The 20,331-nt window shown below is 47.9% G+C and overlaps 1 protein-coding gene across 8 annotated transcripts in view; it reads right to left on the bottom strand.

Annotated features, from left to right (window-relative positions):
- The window catches only part of LOC138747322 (tensin-2-like), a 263,792-nt gene extending 249,925 nt beyond the window's left edge, over window positions 1–13,867 (bottom strand). For 6 of the 8 annotated variants that reach the window (XM_069906427.1, XM_069906430.1, XM_069906428.1 and 3 more), the window contains exon 1: window positions 13,632–13,867. In XM_069906427.1, coding sequence (XP_069762528.1) covers window positions 13,632–13,730 — 99 coding nt within the window. In that variant the 5' untranslated portion in view covers window positions 13,731–13,867. The remainder of the gene's footprint in view (window positions 1–13,631) is intronic. The other 2 variants (XM_069906438.1, XM_069906432.1) reach the window with 2 other exon arrangements.
- Between the last annotated feature and the right edge of the window lie 6,464 nt (window positions 13,868–20,331).

Raw genomic sequence — 20,331 nt, 5'->3', positions numbered from 1 at the left:
GCACAGGACAAGCTGGACTTCGGCAGATCAACAAAATGGTTCAGTATCATAATTTGAGGGGCACTTAGGAATACTGTAAAATCCCTGTTACCCAAATTCAAGAACAACCAGCAAAATAAATTGCAGAAAATAAATGGGTTAAAAAATATACAGAAGTTTAACATTGGCACACCTTGCCGTTAGTTCTCCCTGCACGCAACATGCAGTCTCAAGCAACCGGGAAACTCGCTTATCCAGCATCTACCAATCCCCCATAGGTGCCGGATACCAAGGATTTTAATGTAAATACATGCCTGGAGTGCAGATGTTGTGATTGTAGTTAAAAACACACTGAAATGCTGGAGGAACTCAGCCCATCTTTTCAGCGTCCATAGGAGACAAAGCTATATCACCGTCGTTTCAGGCCTGAGCCCTTCTTCAAGGAATAAGCAAAAAACAGGAAATCTCAAAATAGAGTCAGTAAAAACACAATGCTGGAGAAACTTAGCAGGTCAAACAGAGACAGGCTATTGTGGCGGGCAGAGCCGAGGTGCTCAATGAAGCGATCTCCCAGTCTGTGCCCAGTCTCTCTGACGTAGAGGAGACATCTCTGGCCTTGAAGAAGGGCTCAGGCCCGAAATGTTGGCAACGTATCTTTGTCTCATGTGGACACTGCTCGCTCATCAACACTGGCTGCTGGTGAAGGAACACTTTCATTCTCGTGCTCGAAGCTCTTCTCCAGCTCCACAGGGCTCACAGATCCCTGCATTGTTCTAATTCCAACCTCTTGGGAATTCTTGAACTTCAGCTGTGGAGAGAACATTCCCCGTTGTTTGATAATCAGGGGGACAACAAAATGGGAATTTTTCTCTTCCTCAAAGGGTTGGTGGAAGCAAAGTCTTTGAATATTTTGAAGGCAGAAGTCATTACATTCTTGACAAGCAAAGTGGATGAAACCTTCCTAGGGGTAGTTAAGGATGTGGAGTTGGGGAGACTATCACTTCTTATTAAGTGGCTGTAAATTTGCTCCCAATTTGAATGATTTTTTTCATTCACTTTCCTCACTTTTTTCCCAGATTACATTTGTGGTTTTCTCCGAGGAAGCATGTTTCATGTTAAAAGCACGATGCCAGTGGAAGGTTTTTGTTAAACACCTTCAGTATATATTTGTTCTCCATTTTCAACAGGTCCAGACAGCTGAGTGTCTTTACTGGTGTTGAAACAGCGATTGATCTGGTGCTTCCAGTAACCGCTGCTGCTTCTGACCTGGATCGGGGCCACTTGACGGGAAGATCGCTTCGTTGAGCGCCTCGGCTCTGCCCGCTGCAAGTAGCGGGGATCTCCCCAGTGACTGCCCATTTCAATTCCCCGCCCCATTCCCTTGCTGACACATCTGTCCATGGTCTCAGGCACTGCCAGACTAAGACCACCCACGAATTAGAGGAGCAACACTTCATCTTCCATCTGGGCTCCCTCCAACCGGATGGCATTAATAGCGACTTTCGTTAACCCCCCCACTTCTTCCCCGTCACCTTCCCCCAGTTCTGCCTCTCTCCCTTTTCCCCCTGTCTCCTTTGACACAGACAAAATCAATTCTCACCTCTCCCCTTATCTTCTCCAATTAATACCTTTTGTTGGTGTGGACTCCTCCCCCAGCCAACACTGGGTTTGCTAAGATTTCATGCCTCTATTCTGAGATTGTTTTCACTGTCCATGGCCGTTCCGATTGCTGATTGAACAGAGGACACAGCACACAGCAAGTCCTTGGACCACTGGACGGACACCAATAGGTCAACATCAGCACAGCTGCAAAAGGCTGTACCTCCATGCTAAATGCTGGCACGTTAGATGTTGCCTTGCGGAGTTCACACAAGAGAGGATGAGCTCATTAGGCTGGGCATCAAACTCCAGTTGGCTTGAACTGTTGACCCAAACTGGGTATGATTCCCTTCCTGTTCCAGAACAGTGAGCCTCGTTGCCAGATGCTTCACGTCACCTCCAGACTGACATATAATATGCATCAAGAGAACACCAGCCTCCAAGTCCCATAACTGGCAGGAGGCCTTTGGAGAATATAGTCTTGGCTGGAGAAGATGGCCTATTTCCTCGAGGGACAGAAGAGCCAGGTGGGTAGGGGAGTGGTGGGAGTTATAGAGGACCATCTCCCATTTCACACACCTACTGCATCAGAGGTACCACCCACACTGCTACATCACAACTTAAAGTGGCTGTGCTGAGTTTAGCATTAAGGGCCCAAGAGGATGGCCACTGTCTCTGATGACCTCTGGAGCACCACTTCCAGCCTAAAACCATAAGACAAAGAAGCAGAAATAGGCCATTCAGCCCATCAAGTCTGCTCCACCATTCCATCACGAGCTGATCCATTTTTCCACTCAGCCCCTCTGCCTGGCCTCCCAAATCCTGTTTGTGATGACACATTTCTTCACAGACGGCACGGTTGGTGTGGCGGTCAGCTCAATGCTGTTACAGCACTAGCGATTGGGACCAGGCTTCAAATCCCATGCTGTCTGTAAGGACTTTGTACATTCTCCCCGTGTCTGTGTGGGTTTTCCTCCAGGTGCTCCGGTTTCCTCCCACCCTTCAAAACGTACCGGGGGTTGTAGGTCAATTGGGTGGCATGGACTCGTGGGTCGAAAGGGCCTGTTACTGTGCTGTAGGTCTAAATTTAAATTTAAAAATAACCTTGGATGCCCTGGCTAATCTCTGCCTTAAATGCACCCAATGGCTTGGCCTCCACCACCACTTGTGGCAACAAATCCCACAGATTCACCACCCTCTGGCTGAAGAAATTCCTCTGCATCTCTGTTCTAAGTGGATGCCCTTCAGTTCTGAAGTTGTGCCCTCTCGTCCTAGACTCTCCCACCATGGGAAACATCTACCCTGTCCACGCCTTTGAACATTCAAATATGTCGATGGGAAACATAACTTGGAATGTGAAGGCAGATCTCTCCCTTGGAGGGATAACTCAACAAATCTTATTCAATGTTCCAAAACAATCCAGGTCCCAGTCCCATGGCGCAAGGTGGAAATGATCAGGAGGAACTTCCATCTTGTCTGTTGCTTTGAGACAGCAAAAATAAGCTCATGAGGTTTTCCAGTTGAAATTATCGTCAGTTTAATCTTCGCTGTATAAACATTTTTTTCAAATTTCCATGAGAAATTTTAGCTCCATTTTACTTTGGCAGAGGAACATACAATAATTCTTCTGACAATTAAAACCATCAAGTTCTGTTGCCCAGGAGGTATTACTTTACAGAAACACTTTTACCAAAGTTCAAGAGCTCTGTTAAATATTGGTTTTATTGAACACGTGTGGTCCCATATGCGCCTCATTAGAAAGAAGAGTGTATCGGCCTTTTGACAGAGAGTGGGTCACACGTGTTCAGGTCTCTATCAGCATGAACTCTTCTCTCAAGTGTGGAGTGGATTTTCTGCAGGGCTCTTTGTGTAAAACTAGCCTGGCCCACAGGCAGCATGCAGCCTGACAAGTGGGTCAGGCTCCCTGGAAAGTGCAGGAAGTTGGGAAAATTATCTCCTGCGGTCTGCAGAATTCCCATCAGGCGCAGTTGGGGCAACGCTTAAATCAGGTCAACATAACGAATCAATACTAATGATTAGCAAGGCTTCGTGACAAACATTTCAAATAAAACTATGTCCTTGTGGACGTGTGAAATCAGCTTGGGATAATCACAGCAACAAACGCACACAATTTGCTCAAAATGAAAGCCCCGTCTGTTCACTGCACACATCCCCTCCCCACTCCAGTAAATTCTGATGTTAGGCCCCTTTCCCGTTGAAGGTGTTGGGACTGTCTCAGGGATTCTTGGGGACCTGCGTCTCAGGGATTCTTGGGGACCTGCGTCTCAGGGATTCTTGGGGACCTGCATGCATGCAATGATTATTCATTTTACCTTTTTGTGAACTTTCTGCCGAAATTACCTCGATGATATCAAAATCCACAAACTCTTTGCTATCTTTGGCACATGCTCGACTGGAAATTGCTGCATCCTCAATGAGGGCCCTACTTTCCACCTCCCAACTCTGGGGGCCACAGTGCATTTCAGTAAAAGGCTTGTTTCCTTTTCGCCACGCGCAACTTTAAATGTAGACGTACTGCACCGATAACAGGCCCTTTCAGCCCATGGGTCCACGCAACGCAATTGATCTATAAGCCCCCGGTATTTTTTTTGAACGGTGGGAGGAATCCGGAGCCCCCCAGAGAAAACCCCAACAGACATGGAGAGAAAACGTGCAAGCTCCTTACAGACAGCGTGGGATTCAAACCTGGGTCGCTGGCGTTGTAACGGTGCTGCACTAACAGCTACGCCAACCGTGTGCATGCAGCATAAATATTTTTCATGCTTTTTGTGTAGTCAGTAGGAGAGAAGTGCGATCAAAAAATCAAAACTTGGCTGTTTCACAGGGAAAGGGCCCATGAACGTTGTCCTAAGTGGGGGCGGGGGGAGGCCATAGCCAGAAAAAGTTGAGATTGGCTGCTATACCCTTAAACTCCCTGCATCTTCACACATCTTCCTAAATGTTGGGATCTCATCGGATCTTTGACCTACAAAACATCATCAAGAATGGCTGGTCTAAGCAATGTACAAAAGGTTTTTTTCCATCAAGATTTATATTATATTCATATATTTATGTGAATATTTATTCAACTATGAAGTTATCTATCTTTGATATTTTATGAGAAGACATAACAGGGATTAACCCTATGACCCTATGACCCTATGCTCTGTGATTAGTAAGGGGTTGCTTAACATTCCTCAACATTCATTGGAATGACTTCATCACCAACATCAAAGTACTCGAGCTGGCAGAGTCCGCAAGCATCGAATCCACGCTGCTGAACACCCAACTGCGCTGGCTGGGTCACGTCTCCAGAATGGAGGACCATCGCCTTCCCAAGATCATGTTCTATGGCGAGCTCTCCACTGGCCACCGAGACAGAGGTGCACCAAAGAAGAGGTACAAGGACTGCCTAAAGAAAGCTCTTGGTGCCTGCCACATTGACCACTGCCAGTGGGCTGATATCGCCTCCAACCGTCCATCTTTGCGCCTCACAGTTCGGCGGGCAGCAACCTCGTTTGAAGAAGACCGCAGAGCCCACCTCACTGACAAAAGACAAAGGAGGAAAAACCCAACACCCAATCCACCAATTTTCCCTTGCAACCGCTGCAACCGTGCCTGCCTGTCCCGCATCGGACTTGTCAGTCACCAACGAGCCTGCAGCAGACATGGACATACCCCTCCATAAATCTTCATCTGCGAAGCCAAGCCAAAGAAGAAGATGGAATGTGGGTGGAAAGAAAAAGATTGAAAACCACTGTTTTAATCGTCCCTTATTGATTCATTATGTGAGTGGTTTCAGAATTCCAAAGGAAATGGGGCAATGACCATTTTTCTCAAACAAAATATTTCAGTAACAATTGGATCTGGAGCAGTGATTCTCAACCTTCCCTTCCCACTCACATCCCACCTTAAGCCATCCCTTACTAATTACAGAGCACCGATGGCATAGGGATGGCTTAAAGTGGGATGTGAGTGGAAAGCAAAAGGTTGAAAACCACTGCCATAAGACAAGGGAGCAGAAACAGGCCATTCAGCCTATTGAGGCTGTCCCACCACTTATCCATGAGCTGATCCATTTCCCCACTCAGCCCCACTGCCCGGTCCCTCTCCACATGTCTCTTTCTCGGTCTTGGCAGCAATGGATCTACCTGGAGTCGGACACTTGGCACCCTCCCACAGGAGACAGGCTGGAATACAGGAAGTCTATCCTGGCTTCGGGCCTGACATCACCAAAGTGCGGTGACATGGTTAAAAGCTTGAAAAGAAAAGAAGAAACCGGTCAATTCCTGCTGGCATCTGCCAACACAGAGTGGAGGTTATAAAAAGAAAGAGGATAGACCAGTAGTTCCCAAAATTTCTCAGGCTGCTGTCCCCTTACCTCCCAGCCCACATCCTGAACACCCACCCCGGCCGCCCCCCCCCCCCCACCACATACAATGAACACACCATTTTCATGGTATTAGGTCTACTACAAATTTAAAACAACTAATCTAACGTTATTTCATGAGCATCAAGTATAATGCCCAATTTCAGTTGAGGAATGGGTAAAACATTAAGGTGGCTGAAGAGTTTTTGGAACTGGACGGAGATTGGGGTGAGTTGGGGCAAATGTGGGTGGTGACGCTGGGGGATTCTGATGCTCTGCAGTCGACGGGTTGGCATGAAGCGGGTCTGGTGAGTCGGGGAGGGTGGGCTTGCCGGTGTTCCGGGGAGAAACAAGTGGCCAAGATGCAAGGGTGGGGTGATTGGAAGGGTTTCCTCCTTTCCGTCTGCCTCCTGGGTATGAAGGGGCTTGCTGGCTCCACCAGTTCCAGCCACTTTCTGCTGCAGTGGCGGGAAGAGCAAGTGAGGAGGAGACAGCTAGGGAGAGGGACTTGCCGCGGCTGAGAACCACCCCCCCCCCACCCAGGACTGAAGAAGTCGGTGATCCCAGTGGGGAGGGGGGTGGGGTCAGTGGAGCGGACAAGGCGACCAGGAGCAAGAGGAAGCGACAGCAGGGCCGCAAAGGAGCGCAAGGTCCCCACGGTGACCGAACGCGACTTGGCGCCCCCTCTTTCCTCACTGCCCTCTTGGATCTTCCCACCACCCCCAGTGGGGGGGGGGGCAGCACCAGCCACTTTGGGAATGACTGAGATAGAGGAACAAGAGTTGCAGACACAGGAAACTGGAGGAAACAATGAAAAGATGGAGGAACTCTGAGGGTCAGGCAGCGTGTGTGGAGAGCAGTGGACAGTCAACATTTTGGGTTGGGGCCCTTTGAGATTCCTTGATTTTTATCATGCATTCTTTATTGAGAAGCCTTAAGTTTTAAATTAAATTTAAATTTAGACATACAGCACAGTAACAGGCCTTTCCAGCCTATGAGTCCGTGCCATCCAATTACACCCAATTGACCTACAACCCCCAGTTCATTGATTTTTTTTTTAATGGTGGGAGGTAACTGGAGCTCCCAGAGGCAACCCACGCAGACATGGGGAGAGAACGTACAAACTCCTTGCGGGATTCGAACTCCAGTCCCAATCGCAGGCATTTGCGCTGCCCTTGGAGAGGACCCTTCAGAGAAGGGGACCACAGCGGTAGACCAACTTGGCTTCTCTGAGCCTGAGGGCCTCACCCCAGTCCTTGGGCTGCTTGTGGAACCAGGTATTGGGACTGGGGTCCAAGTGGCATTTCTATAGCACCTTTCACGTCCCTTTCAAATGTGCAGGATCAGTATCGATCCTCGATCCAGGTTCTGGGGTGAAGTCCCAATCAGCAGTCTTATCTCCTTGAGGAAGGAAGGACACAGACTTTCCTTTAGCCAATTCCCTTTATTCATTACACAGGCCTGTAGGGGATCAAGGAGCTCCCCGAACATACAAAGACATGGGTTTAAATTCTCCAATGCTATCTGACATTGACCAATCCCAAAATAATCACCTCCGGTAACAGGCCCTTCCGGCCCACGAGCTCATGCCACCCAATTACACCCAATTAACCTAACCAGTACATTTTTTGAATGGTGGGAAGAAACCGGAGGCCCCTGGGGAAAACCCACACAGACACAGGGAGAACGGACAAACTCCTTACAGACTGCGTGGGATTCGAACCCCGGTCCCGATCGCTGGTGCTGTAACGGCGTTGCACTAACCGCTATGCCAACCGTGCCAGCCCTATCCAATCAACTTTAAGCAATGCAATGATGTACCACATTGTGGACCAATCATACAGACGTGTCTCCCTCCTCTCAGGTATTTTTATAGTTTCCATTCCCCTGATTCTTGTCAGTCACGTGATTCCAGAGAGAAATAAGACTGCTGGAAATTTATCAGCCAGGCTGTTGTTATCAACCAACACACCTCGCAGAGCCTCGATCAGGGATAATGGAATTTCAGCTTGGCTGTCGTTGCCATACAACACGCATCCTGCCCACCCCCCCCCACCCCCCCTCACTGTCCATAGTTATCTGCAACCATCAAATGAAGTGCAGTCACTGATGTAATGCAGAGAATGCGGCAGCAAAACGCAGGCACAGCAAGATCCCACACACGGCACAACGAGGACAAGGACGTGCAGATCACTCAGATTTAATGTTGCTGACTGAGCGGTGCTGATGTGGATACTCAGCAAGTCAGGCAGTGCTGTGGGTGGGAGGGAGGGAGAGAGTCTGTCTCTCTCTCTCTCTCTCCCCAGAGACCTGCCTGAGCCGTCGACCATTTTTGACACCCTCAGATCCCCGCCAGAATGTTCTCATCAAGCAGCAGTGTTAAAGTGGACTTGAGGCTGCTTGAAAACAAACACGAACACAGCTGCAAAAACACATTTGTAATCACTTTGCAAAATGTGAGAACTCCGTTACAGTGAGAAGCATCGCCACGAGCAAATAGTCTCGCCCCAAGAGGGTCGGCCTCGTGACTTACACATTTGTAGAGTTGTACAGATAAATTTCCATCCCTCCACAACATACAAACAAACTGCTCCATAAAAATACATGTTTCTTAGAATTCTCTTGGGATTCGGTAATCAGGGTCGTCTTCCTTACCCAATGGATAACGGACTTTTACTGTTTTTGCCAAATAAGGAGTTGCTGCTGTTCTTTAGTAAAAACACAATCCTGTATTTATACAGCAAAGATAAAGATACAGAACCAAAGGTTCGGCCTTGCTAAATTATCTAAATGCTCCCTGTTGTATTGTTTTGGTTGCTGCTTTAAAACTTACATTCTCAGCACCTGATCTGCATAAAAGGCAGTGAGTAGCCCACATCTCACCCTAGAAGGTGCCTAGTGGCAGAAATTGTTTTGCAGTCCCTGAATGTTTTGAGCAGCTTGCACCCTTTCCCCTGCCTAACAGTCGGAAGGTTGAGAGTTCAGGTTCCACTCCAGTGACCTGGACGCTCAGATATAGGATGACTGATAATGCGCTTCACTGCCCCCAGGTAACATCAAGTTCCAATGAGGGTTCAACTCAGTTTCTCGCTCCATAGATGCTGCGTTACCTGCTCTTTCCAGCATCTTTTAAAATTGTTTCATATCAAATCGAGAACCTGTCTGCCCTCTCCTGAGGCGGCAAACAAAGTTCCACTCCGCTGTTTAGAAAAGGGGCGTGGGCCAGAGTGAAGGTTCTCCCCAGAAGTCTGGTCATCATTCACCGCACAATCAGATTTCTTGATGACATCACATACAACCCTGAGATTCTTTTTCCTGTGGGCCAGGCAGAATTACCACTTATTGGGAGTGCAAAAAAAACTGCACTCAACATACACGCGTTAACAAATAAAGAAATGTAAACAAACTGACTGTGCAATAAAGAGAGAAAGAAAATCAATAAACTGCCCAAGTAAGAGTCCCTGATTGAGTTTGTTGTTGAGGAGTCTGATGGTGAAGGGGTAGCAGCTGTTCCTGAACCTGGTGGTGTGAGCCTTGTGGCACTAATACCTCGCTCCTGATGGCAGCAGCGAGAACAGAGTGTGCTAGGTGGTTGACGATTGCTTCTGCTCTCTGACGGCAGTGTTTCCCGTAGATGTTCTCGATGGTGGGGAGAGTTTTGCCTGTGATGTCCTGGGCTTGTCCACTACCTTTTGCAGGGCTTTATGCTCCGGGGAATTGGTGTCCTCATACCAGACCGTGATGCAGCCGGTCAGCACATGTTCCACCACACCTCTGTAGAAATTTGCCAGGTTTCCAATGTCATGGCAAACAGTGGCATACTAGGATTGGTGTCACCCAGTGCGGTAACCCCACCCCCCATGAAGCCTTTTTAAAATTTTTCTCCTTTTCCTTTAATTACGGTTTCATTCTCAAGAAACTTCACAAATACTAATGACCACAATATTGTAGCTAAAACACCAGAAAATCTGACAAAAGCAGCATCTATAAAAACACCAACAGCAACAAAAACAACAGTGCTTGCTGATGCAGACGGAACCCTGGGATTCAAAGCGTCATTGTCATCGGGTCATAGTGACAGTTCTGACCAGAGCTCGTTCAAAGGTTCAAAAAGGAAATGAGTGTTGAGTTTTAGCCTTGTCGGTATATTGATACATGTAATCTGGGTTTACGAAAAATGTTTTTATTGTTATAATGAACGACAGGAATATTTTTATATAAAAAATAGATTTCTGTAGAAGCACTGCACAAAAAGTTTATAGACGGTCATTCTGGTGTCACCCCCTCTGACGGTGTCACCCGGTGTGGGCCACAGCCCCCCCAACCCCTAAGGAAGAGGAGTCGTTGACGTGTTTTCTTCACGATGCCAATCAATGTCACTGAATCCAAAGATCCTAGTGTGGGATTTTACTGAGCTAAAATTAGCTGCCCTGTTTTACACATGGCAACAGTTAAAAAAAAAACACTTCACTGGATGAGAGATTTGGGACATCCTGCAAGGGGCATTGTTCTCTAAAAAGATTGCACAGTGAGAAAGTGGTGCCAGGGATATTGGTTGAGGGGTTGGGTCTTCCAGGGTGAAGTTCAAATATCCGGTGCCTTTCAACACCACCTTTCCAATGGTCATCTTCTTCAAACCCTTCAGGGTCAGAACTTCATTGGGCCCACCTCCCAGAGCCTTCAATTAAACCAACCACTCTCTGATGACAGGCTTTAGTCGGCAGGGCACTTTCAATGAATCAGCGCAATGCAAGAAGATTTGAGGTGATCAGTAACCACAAATGGAAAAGCTTATTTGCATAAAATTGGAGTGAAAACACAGAAATTCCGGAGGTCCTCAGCCGGTCTCGCAGCGTCCACGGGAGGTAAATATCTTTCACTGGCGTTTCGGGCCTGAGCCCTTCCTCAAGGAAGAAGCAAAAAGCCAGCAGGCGCCTGAAGTAAAAGGCTGGGAGAGAAGAGACGAATGGGCAGGGGGAGGAGCACAGACCACCAGACAAAAGGTGGTCATCGGACATGGTAGGAGGACAGGAGAGAGGGAAGGTGAGAATTGACTGGGGGAGGGGGGTAGCTCTGTGAGTGTAGACTGGAGAAAAGGAGACAGGGAAAAAGAGAGACAAGAGCTAGAGGGTAGGATAAAGAGGGGTGGGGAGGAGTTAATGGAAAATGGACGTTGATGTTAATACCATCCAGTTGGAGGATTCCCAGACAGAATATGAGGTGTTGTTCCTCCAGTTTGTGGGCAGTCTGTCTGGCCATGTCTATTTCCAATTATCACCTTTTGTCTGTTGGTCTGTGCTCCTCCCCGTGCCCTTTCTTTCCCTCTCCCCTGGCTGCCCTGTGAAGAGACCAGGCCCGAAACGTCGGAGATATATCTTTACCTCCTAGGGACGTTGCGAGACTGGCTGAGTTTTGACTACAATCCCAGCGGCTGAGGACATTCGTCTTTCACTTCTCTCAGAGCAGCAGCGATCTTCAACCATCCAGCATGCGGTCTGTTCTCACTGCTGCCATCAGGAAGGATGTCTCGGTGCCTCAAGACTCGCCCCACCAGGTTCAGGAACAGCTGCTCCCCCTCCACCATTGGGCTCCTCAATGACAAACTCCATCAAGACCTCGTACTTGGGCAGTTTATTGATTTTATTTTGCGCTCTCTCTGTATTGCACGGTCAGTTTGTTCACATTTGTTATCTGCTGACCGTTCTTCATCTGTTTACGTGTTCTACGCTGTGTACAGTTTATTTTTTTGCACTACCAATCAGTGGTAATTCTGCCACGACCCCAGTAAAAGAATCTCAGGGTTGTATGTGATGTCATAAATGTACTAGGACAATTAATCTGAACCACCTCACAACAATAAATAGTGCACGAAAAGTCAAAGTGAGCTGATGTCTGTGGCTCATTCAGAAATCTGAGGGCAGAGGGGAAGAAGCTGTGCCATCTGATATAATCAGATCTCGGTCTGCGATAACACCAAGACCACAGGGGTGGTTTCCCCCACCTCGTGTTGCTGCTATAGAGTTAAGAACCTCCTGTCGTTCTTTCCCAGCCAAGAACCACCCCCAAGTCCAAGTCTGCTCATTTTCCTTTGCGAGTGGGTGCCACCCCTCGCTTGCCCTTCCCCCAAACTGCAACAGACTTTTGCCAGGCGCTAACTGCACACAGCAGCGAACACAGCCGACTCGATTCGGCAGGGCATTTGTGATCGAGTTCACCCGAGCAAGATGCCCCCTTTGAAAGTGTCCCCGAAACTACTGCCAAACTGACTCTAATCTCCCCCCACCCCTGTCACATTCTCTTCACTGGAAATTAAATATTAACAAGTGCTTTTCAGGGATTTTTTTTAAATACAATTTCAGGGACTTGAGTTAACACAGGACAAACCAAGTACAAATTCTTGGTAAAAAAAAAGTAAACCAACTAATAAATGTGACTGGAAAAGTTCACTGTTGGAGGATGGGACAAACATATTCCAAGTCAGAACTGCCTTCTCCTTCCCAATGCTGTACAGCAGCTGAAAAACACTTCCAATCACACACACACTTGCACTCACATGCTCACACACACACACAAACACACACTCATGCACAAACACACACAAATACACACTCACACACAACCACACACACAAATACACACTCACACACAACCACACACATACTCACACACAACCACACACACAAATACACACTCACACACAACCACACACACACTCACACACAACCACACACACAAATACACACACACACACAACCACACACACACACTCACACACAACCACACACACAAATACACACTCACACACAACCACACACACACTCACACACAACCACACACACAAATACACACTCACACACAACCACACACATACTCACACACAACCACACACACAAATACACACTCACACACAACCACACACACACTCACACACAAATACACACACACAACCACACACACACACTCACACACAACCACACACACAAATACACACTCACACACAACCACACACACACTCACACACAACCACACACACAAATACACACTCACACACAACCACACACACACTCACACACAACCACACACACAAATACACACTCACACACAACCACACACATACTCACACACAACCACACACACAAATACACACTCACACACAACCACACACACACTCACACACAACCACACACACAAATACACACTCACACACAACCACACACACAAATACACACACACACACAACCACACACACACACTCACACACAACCACACACACAAATACACACTCACACACAACCACACGCACACTCACACACAACCACACACACAAATACACACTCACACACACACACTCACACACAACCACACACACAAATACACACACACACACAACCACACACACACACTCACACACAACCACACACACAAATACACACTCACACACAACCACACGCACACTCACACACAACCACACACACAAATACACACTCACACACACACACTCACACACAACCACACACACAAATACACACACACACACAACCACACACACACACTCACACACAACCACACACACAAATACACACTCACACACAACCACACACACACTCACACACAACCACACACACACACACACACAAACACAGACAAAGAGACGCACACGGGGTCAGGGGCTAGTTTGAAGTACCTTGATGAGCCTCATGGTCCCTGCTTCCCTCTTCGTGTGTTCATCTGGGCTTCCACAAAGCTCTTTGCCGCAGCAATCGAGGCTGATAGAACAGCCCATGCAGCCCTCGGACGGGCTCCCGGGGAGGAGAGCGAGTGTGTCCGCCCCCACTCACTGCGAGAAGATCGAGTCCAGTGGATTCCAGTGTGTGAGCGCCGCCTCTGCAGCACAAGCGGGCTTTGCCAGATGTGTCTTTGAGGGGGGGGGGGGGGAGTGTTGCTGTTTCCCGTCTCATAAACAGGTGTCAACAGTGCTATGGGCCAGCCACTTCTCGTCCAAGATTCGGGCACTGGCTGTTGAAACTTCAGCTGGACTCCTGGGGACCGCACTTCGAATTTCATAACACGCCGATCAATCAAAGTGGGGGTTCAAAGAACAAAAGATGACGGCATGTTGCGAGTATTGAAGCCCTATAGCAAGTTTTCCCCTCTCTCGGGGCGAACCAACCTGCAAACAATTACTTGAAGCGGAAAAAAAACCTTCATTTCGTCCAGACAGCAGTATCTCTCGCCACAAATGTTTCACATTGAGTGCAAAGGGAGAGCTGGGAGGTGCATCACAAGCGAACCAATGTCAGGCATCATCTGCCCAGTCCAGTGAGGGATTGAATTCAGGTTCTACTGTTCAGGTTGCCTCCCAAACCCCCTTTTCCACCGGCGTCCCAGTGTCCAGGGATGGGAAGCCCCTTCGTGCTGTTTCCACTGGGTCGCCCTTACCCGGGACACAACTCTTCCCCGGGGATCAGAGTGTTCTACCTTCGACTGGAAGCGGGTGACTTTCTGCTGTCCCCTTTTCCACTGGCTTTATCAGCACATGCCGGGGATATGAGTAGGGGTCCAGGCGGTTAATCCCCGGCGTGAACGCCAGCGTTTAGACAGTGTTCGTTTTCCACTGGACCCTGTCCCAGTAAATACCCAGTTAATTCCTGGAAAAGGGGCTTCTGGTTCAGATGTCAGATTTATTGTCAGAGGCATCCACATACAACCCTGAGATTCTTTTTTCTGCAGGCCAGGCCAGTGCAACAAAAACTGTATTCAACACACACATGTAAGCAAATCAAGAAATGTAAACAAACTGACTGTGCAATACAGAGAGAGAAAAAAAATCAATAAAGTCCACAAGTCAGAGTCCTTAAATGATTGAGTTTGTTGTTGAGGAGTCTGATGGTGGGTGGGGGGAGCAGCTGTTCCTGAACCTGATGGGGCGAGTCTTGTGGCACCTACACCTCTTTCCTGATGGCAGCAGCGAAAACAGAGTGTATGCTGGGTGGTGTGGATCCTTGATGATTGCTGCTGCTCTCCGACGGCAGCATTCCCTGTAGATGTTCTCGATAGTGGGGAGGGTTTTGGCCATGATGTCCGGGGCTGTGTCCACTATCTCTTGCAAGGCTTTATGCTCAGGGGTATTGATGTCCCTGTACCAGGCCGTGATGCAGACGGTCAGCACACTTTCCACCACACATCTGTCGAAATTTGCCAGTATTTCTGGTGTCATATCAAACCTCCACAAACTCCTGAGGAAGTACTGGAGAATTGCATGTAGTTCTGGTCTCCTTACTTGAGGAAGGATGGACTGACTTTGGAGACGATGCAGAGGAGGTTCACCACGTTGTTTACAGAGATGAGGGGGTTGGTCTATGAGGAGGGATTGAGTCGTCTGGGACTGGACTCGCTAAAATTTAGAAGAATGGGAGGGGATCTTATAGAAACATATAAAATTATGAAAGGCATGGATCAGATAGAGGTAGATGAGTTGTTCCCATTGGTGGGGGAGACCAGAATGAGGAGACATAGCCTCAAGATCCAGGGGAGTAGATTTAGGATGAAGAAGAGGAGGAACTGCTTTTCCTAGAGGGTGGGGGACCTGTGGAATTCACTGCCCATTGAAGCACTGGAGGCGACCTCAGTAAATATATTTAAGACCAGGTTGGATAGATTTTTACATAATCGGGGAATTAAGGGATACAGGGAAAAGGCAGGTGGATGGAGATGAGCCAATCATCAGATCAGCTGTGATCACATTGAATGCGGGAGCAGGCTCAACGGGCCGGATGGTCGCCTCCTGCTCCTATTTCTTATGTTAACAGATGTGCAAAGTTGTAGCCCACAGCTGGTGCCAGCTGTGGCTCTGTGGGAAGCCTTTAAATCTGAAGATGTCTGCACATGTTGCAAAAGGCAGGCTGATGCCTGAGAACGATGCTGGGAGGGTGCTGCGATACAGGAAACGCTGTCTCGGGAAATCACTATTGTTATTCCTTCTATGCAGCAAACCTTCATTTTGCATCTTAAATCCAAATACATTTCTCCTTAATTTGAGACTGAGACTGCATAATGTTCCAGGTGTGGTCATGCCACTGTCCTGCACATTTCCTTACTTCAACACTCCAACCCTTCCTGCATTTCTACTTATCTTCCGAATTACTTGCCAAACTTGCTCACTAAATTAATGTTTCCTGTGCAAAGAGAAACTCTCACAACTGTGGTTTAATAATCTCACACCATGGAAAGAAAATACCAGCAGACTCACTTTAGGGGAAGTCAGATGCTGGAAGGGAGCAGAGTTACATGGCTGTAAAATGAGATAGGCTGAAGATCCAAAGCCAACTGCGTCTGGGGCAATTTTTACTGGTCTGAAAAGCATTGTTTAATTACTTGAGCTTAATCATTGCTTCACGCACGATCATAGGATCTCAGCAACGTACAATCGCACACTATTCCCCTCCCTCTCAAGGGGAACAAGATGCTATTTTTCTGGCATGCTGCCACATCGCTGTGATTGTATCAAATGCTGAACTTTCCCCTTTTGTTCTTTTGAGATTTCAAATGCATTGTACCTTGAGTCTACGGCCATTACTTCTGTGTGCCAGGGCTTCCCGAGGAGGGCTACTTGCCGCTTACTTCTTCAATGTGCTTGCCCCTCCTTTGAGCCGTCTATTTTGCTTGCATTCATGCTTTGGGAGCTATACTCTGCCGACACCCTCTCCTAGCAGATTGTTTGCTGAGACAACAAACTCCAGAAATCTTTGCTTTCCCCTTTTAAAGCCAGATTTGCTTGGAACGTAAGAAATAGGAGCAGGAGTAGGCCATCCAGCCCATCAAGCCTGATCTGCTATTCAAGGAAATGGGTACAGAGGGGTGGAAATTTGGGAGAAATGTGGGATGCACCATCAATTGCTCAAAAGACTGCTGTGGAAAAATTAATAGGCTTTTACAATCCCTTCTGTTCGTCCTGCACTGAGGAGAGGGCTGTGGAACAGCCACCTTTATACAGGAGGCTGTGTGGAGGGGCCACAGGTACAGGCGGACAATGGATGTGCCTGACCAGACAATTATACACGACAATGGTTTACCACATTGTGTCTACCATATATTTAAGTGTTAAAAGAAGCCTCTATCAATGCTTTGTCTCTTTTTCAAAGGAAAGGCTGATCTGATGAGAGGTTCATCTCCACCGACCTGCCTTTTCTCCATATCCCTCAATTCCCCTACTCTGTAAAAATCTATCCAACGTGGTCTTAAATCTATTTACTGAGGTCGCCTCCACTGCTTCAATGGGCAGTGAATTCCACAGATTCACCCCCCTCTGGGAAAAGCAATTCCTCCTCATCTCCGTCCTAAATCTACTCCCCTGGATCTTGAGGCCATGTCCCCTCATTCTGGTCTCCCCATCAATGGAAACAATTTACCCACTTCTATCTTTTCTATGGCTTTATAAGATATTTCTGTTTCTGTAAGATCCCCTCTCATCCTTCTACATTCCAGCGAGTCCAGTCCAAGGTGCCTCAGTCTCTCCTCATGGGCCAATCCCCTCATCTATGGGATCAACCTGGTGAACCTCCTCTGCACCGTCTCCAGAGCCAGTCCATACTTCCTCAAGTCAGGAGACCAGAACCGCAGGCAGTTCTCCAGATGTGGCCTCACCAGGACCCTGTCCAGCTGCAGCAGAACCTCCCTGCTCTGAAATCCCATCCCTCCAGCAATGACGGCCAATGTCCCATTTGCCTTCCTGATTGCCTGCTGCACCTGCAAACCAATCTTTTGTGATTCATGCACAAACCCTCCCAGGTCCTTCTGCACTCACTTGCCATTTATATAATATTCTGATCTTCCATTTTTCCTTCCAAGGTGGATAACCTCACTGGACTCCATGGAGGCTGCTGGTCAGTGGGACTAGGCAGAAAAAATGGCTCAGCACAGACTAGAAGGACCGAAGGGCCTGTTTCTGTGCTGTTTCTGATTCTGAGCTGGTACGTTCTATGGTTCTATCTGCCAGACCTTTGCCCACTCACTTAAATATTTCTAAATTGCTGGTTGAAAAAGGAAATTGCTCTCGATCCTGGGTCTGCTGGCACTGATCTCTTGCCTCGAAGCTAGCTTGCTCTTGCTCACCAACAGACCGACGAGAACTGTTGCACTATCATGGTCGTCAAAGTGCACTCGTTGGTTTTCAAATATCTCTATAGGATCCCACGAAAACAGTCGTTCGCAGACTCTTTGGCATTCTTGCAGTCTCAATGTGGGCTTTGTGTCGAGGCCCACGAAGAATGCAGCGATGATTGGAATCTGAAGATGTTGCTTCTGTGAATAGCTGAAAGGGCCCAAACCTTTAATATTTCCCTTTTCAAAGCATTTTCACTCTGTGTCACAAAGAGATGAATTGTTCTTTGCAACAACTGTTCAATGAATGGGGCACCACTGTTATCACACCTGATTTGAATCAGCCAATGGCTTTCCTCCTCTGAATGGGCTGCTGTTCAGGACATAACAGCATGAGGCCATTGAGCCCCTCGCCCTCTCAACAAAATCATTACCGTTCTTCAAACTTAGCACCATCCTCACATCCTCTTCCTTAGGAGTATGCAGAGGTATGGTACGACATCGGAAACCCTGGAAAATTTCAACAGCTGTGCACAATGTACACGTGTACATAATGTACAGTTTTTTTGCATTGCCCATGCTGGGAAGTGTGCTGCCTGGCTGCATCACAGTCTGGTATGCGGACACCAATGCCCCTGAGCGTAAAACCCTGCAAAAGGTAGTGGACACAGCCCAGGGCATCTGAGGCAAAGCCTTCCCCACCATCGAGAACATCTATGGGGAACGCTGCCGCTGGAAAGCAGCAGCAATCATCAAGGACCCACACCACCCAGCACATGCTCTGTTCTTGCTGCTGCCATCAGGAAAGAGGTGTAGGGGCCACAAGACTTGCGCCTCCAAGTTCAGGAACAGCTGCTCCCCCTCCACCATCAGACTCCTCAACAACAAACTCAATCAGGGACTTATTTAAAGACTGTTATGTTTGCACAGTCAGTTTGTTCACATTTCTTTATTTCTTTACATGTGTACATTGTGAACAGGTTGTTTTGGTACTACCAATAAGTGGTAATTCTGCCTGGCCCACAGGAAAAAGAATCTCAGGGTTGTTTGTGATGTGATGTATGTACCCTAACAATAATGGTGAACCTTTTGAACTTTGATAGGCCTCGATTCATTTAATAGTCAGAGATCTATCTATCAAGCTTCGTTTGGAATACACTCAGTGACTGGATTGCCACAGTTCCCTGGGGCACAATGTACCAAAGAATCAAGTCCATTTAAGTCAGTGGTTCACACTTTTTTCTTTCCACTCACATCCCACTTTAAGTAATCCCTCTGCCATCGGTGCACTGTGGTTAGTAAGGGATTACTTAAGGTGGGGCTCGCACCAACCCTCTTTACTATCTCCTTCAGCATGATGCTGAAACAAGCCATGAAAGACCTCAACAATGAAGACGCTGTTTACATCCGGTACCGCACGGATGGCAGTCTCTTCAATCTGAGGCGCCTGCAAGCTCACACCAAGACACAAGAGCAACTTGTCCGTGAACTACTCTTTGCAGACGATGCCGCTTTAGTTGCCCATTCAAAGCCAGCTCTCCAGCGCATGATGTCCTGTTTTGCGGAAACTGCCAAAATGATGGCAGTCTCTTCAATCTGAGGTGCCTGCAAGCTCACACCAAGACACAAGAGCAACTTGTCCGTGAACTACTCATTGCAAACGATGCCACTTTAGTTGCCCATTCAGAGCCAGCTCTCCAGCGCATGACGTCCTGTTTTGCGGAAACTGCCAAAATGTTTGGCCAGGAAGTCAGCCTGATGAAAACTGAGGTCCTCCATCAGCCAGCTCCCCACCATGACTACCAGCCCCCCCACATCTCCATCGGGCACACAGAACTCAAAACGGTCAACCAGTTTACCTACCTCAGCTGCACCATTTCAACTGATGCAAGGATCGACAAAGAGATAGACAACAGATTCGCCAAGGCAAATAGCGCCTTTGGAAGACTACACAAAAGAGTCTGGAAAAACAATCACCTGAAGAAACACACAAAGTTCAGCGTGTACAGAGCCGTTGTCATACCCACACTCCTGTTCGGCTCCGAATCATGGGTCCTCTACTGGCATCACCTACGGCTCCTAGAACACTTCCATCAGCGCTGTCTCCGCTCCATCCTCAACATTTATTGGAGCAACTTCATCTCCAACATCGAAGTACTCGAGATGGCAGAGGCCGACAGCATCGAGTCCACGCTGCTGAAGATCCAACTGCGCTGGGTAGGTCACGTCTCCAGAATGGAGGACCATCGCCTTCCCAAGATCGTGTTATATGGCGAGCTCTCCAC

The sequence above is a fragment of the Narcine bancroftii genome, chromosome 12 (assembly GCF_036971445.1).
Source record: "Narcine bancroftii isolate sNarBan1 chromosome 12, sNarBan1.hap1, whole genome shotgun sequence".
In the NCBI taxonomy this organism is placed as follows: domain Eukaryota; kingdom Metazoa; phylum Chordata; class Chondrichthyes; order Torpediniformes; family Narcinidae; genus Narcine; species Narcine bancroftii.
Note: the sequence above shows the minus strand (reverse complement) of the source record. Positions and strands in the feature narration are given on the sequence as shown.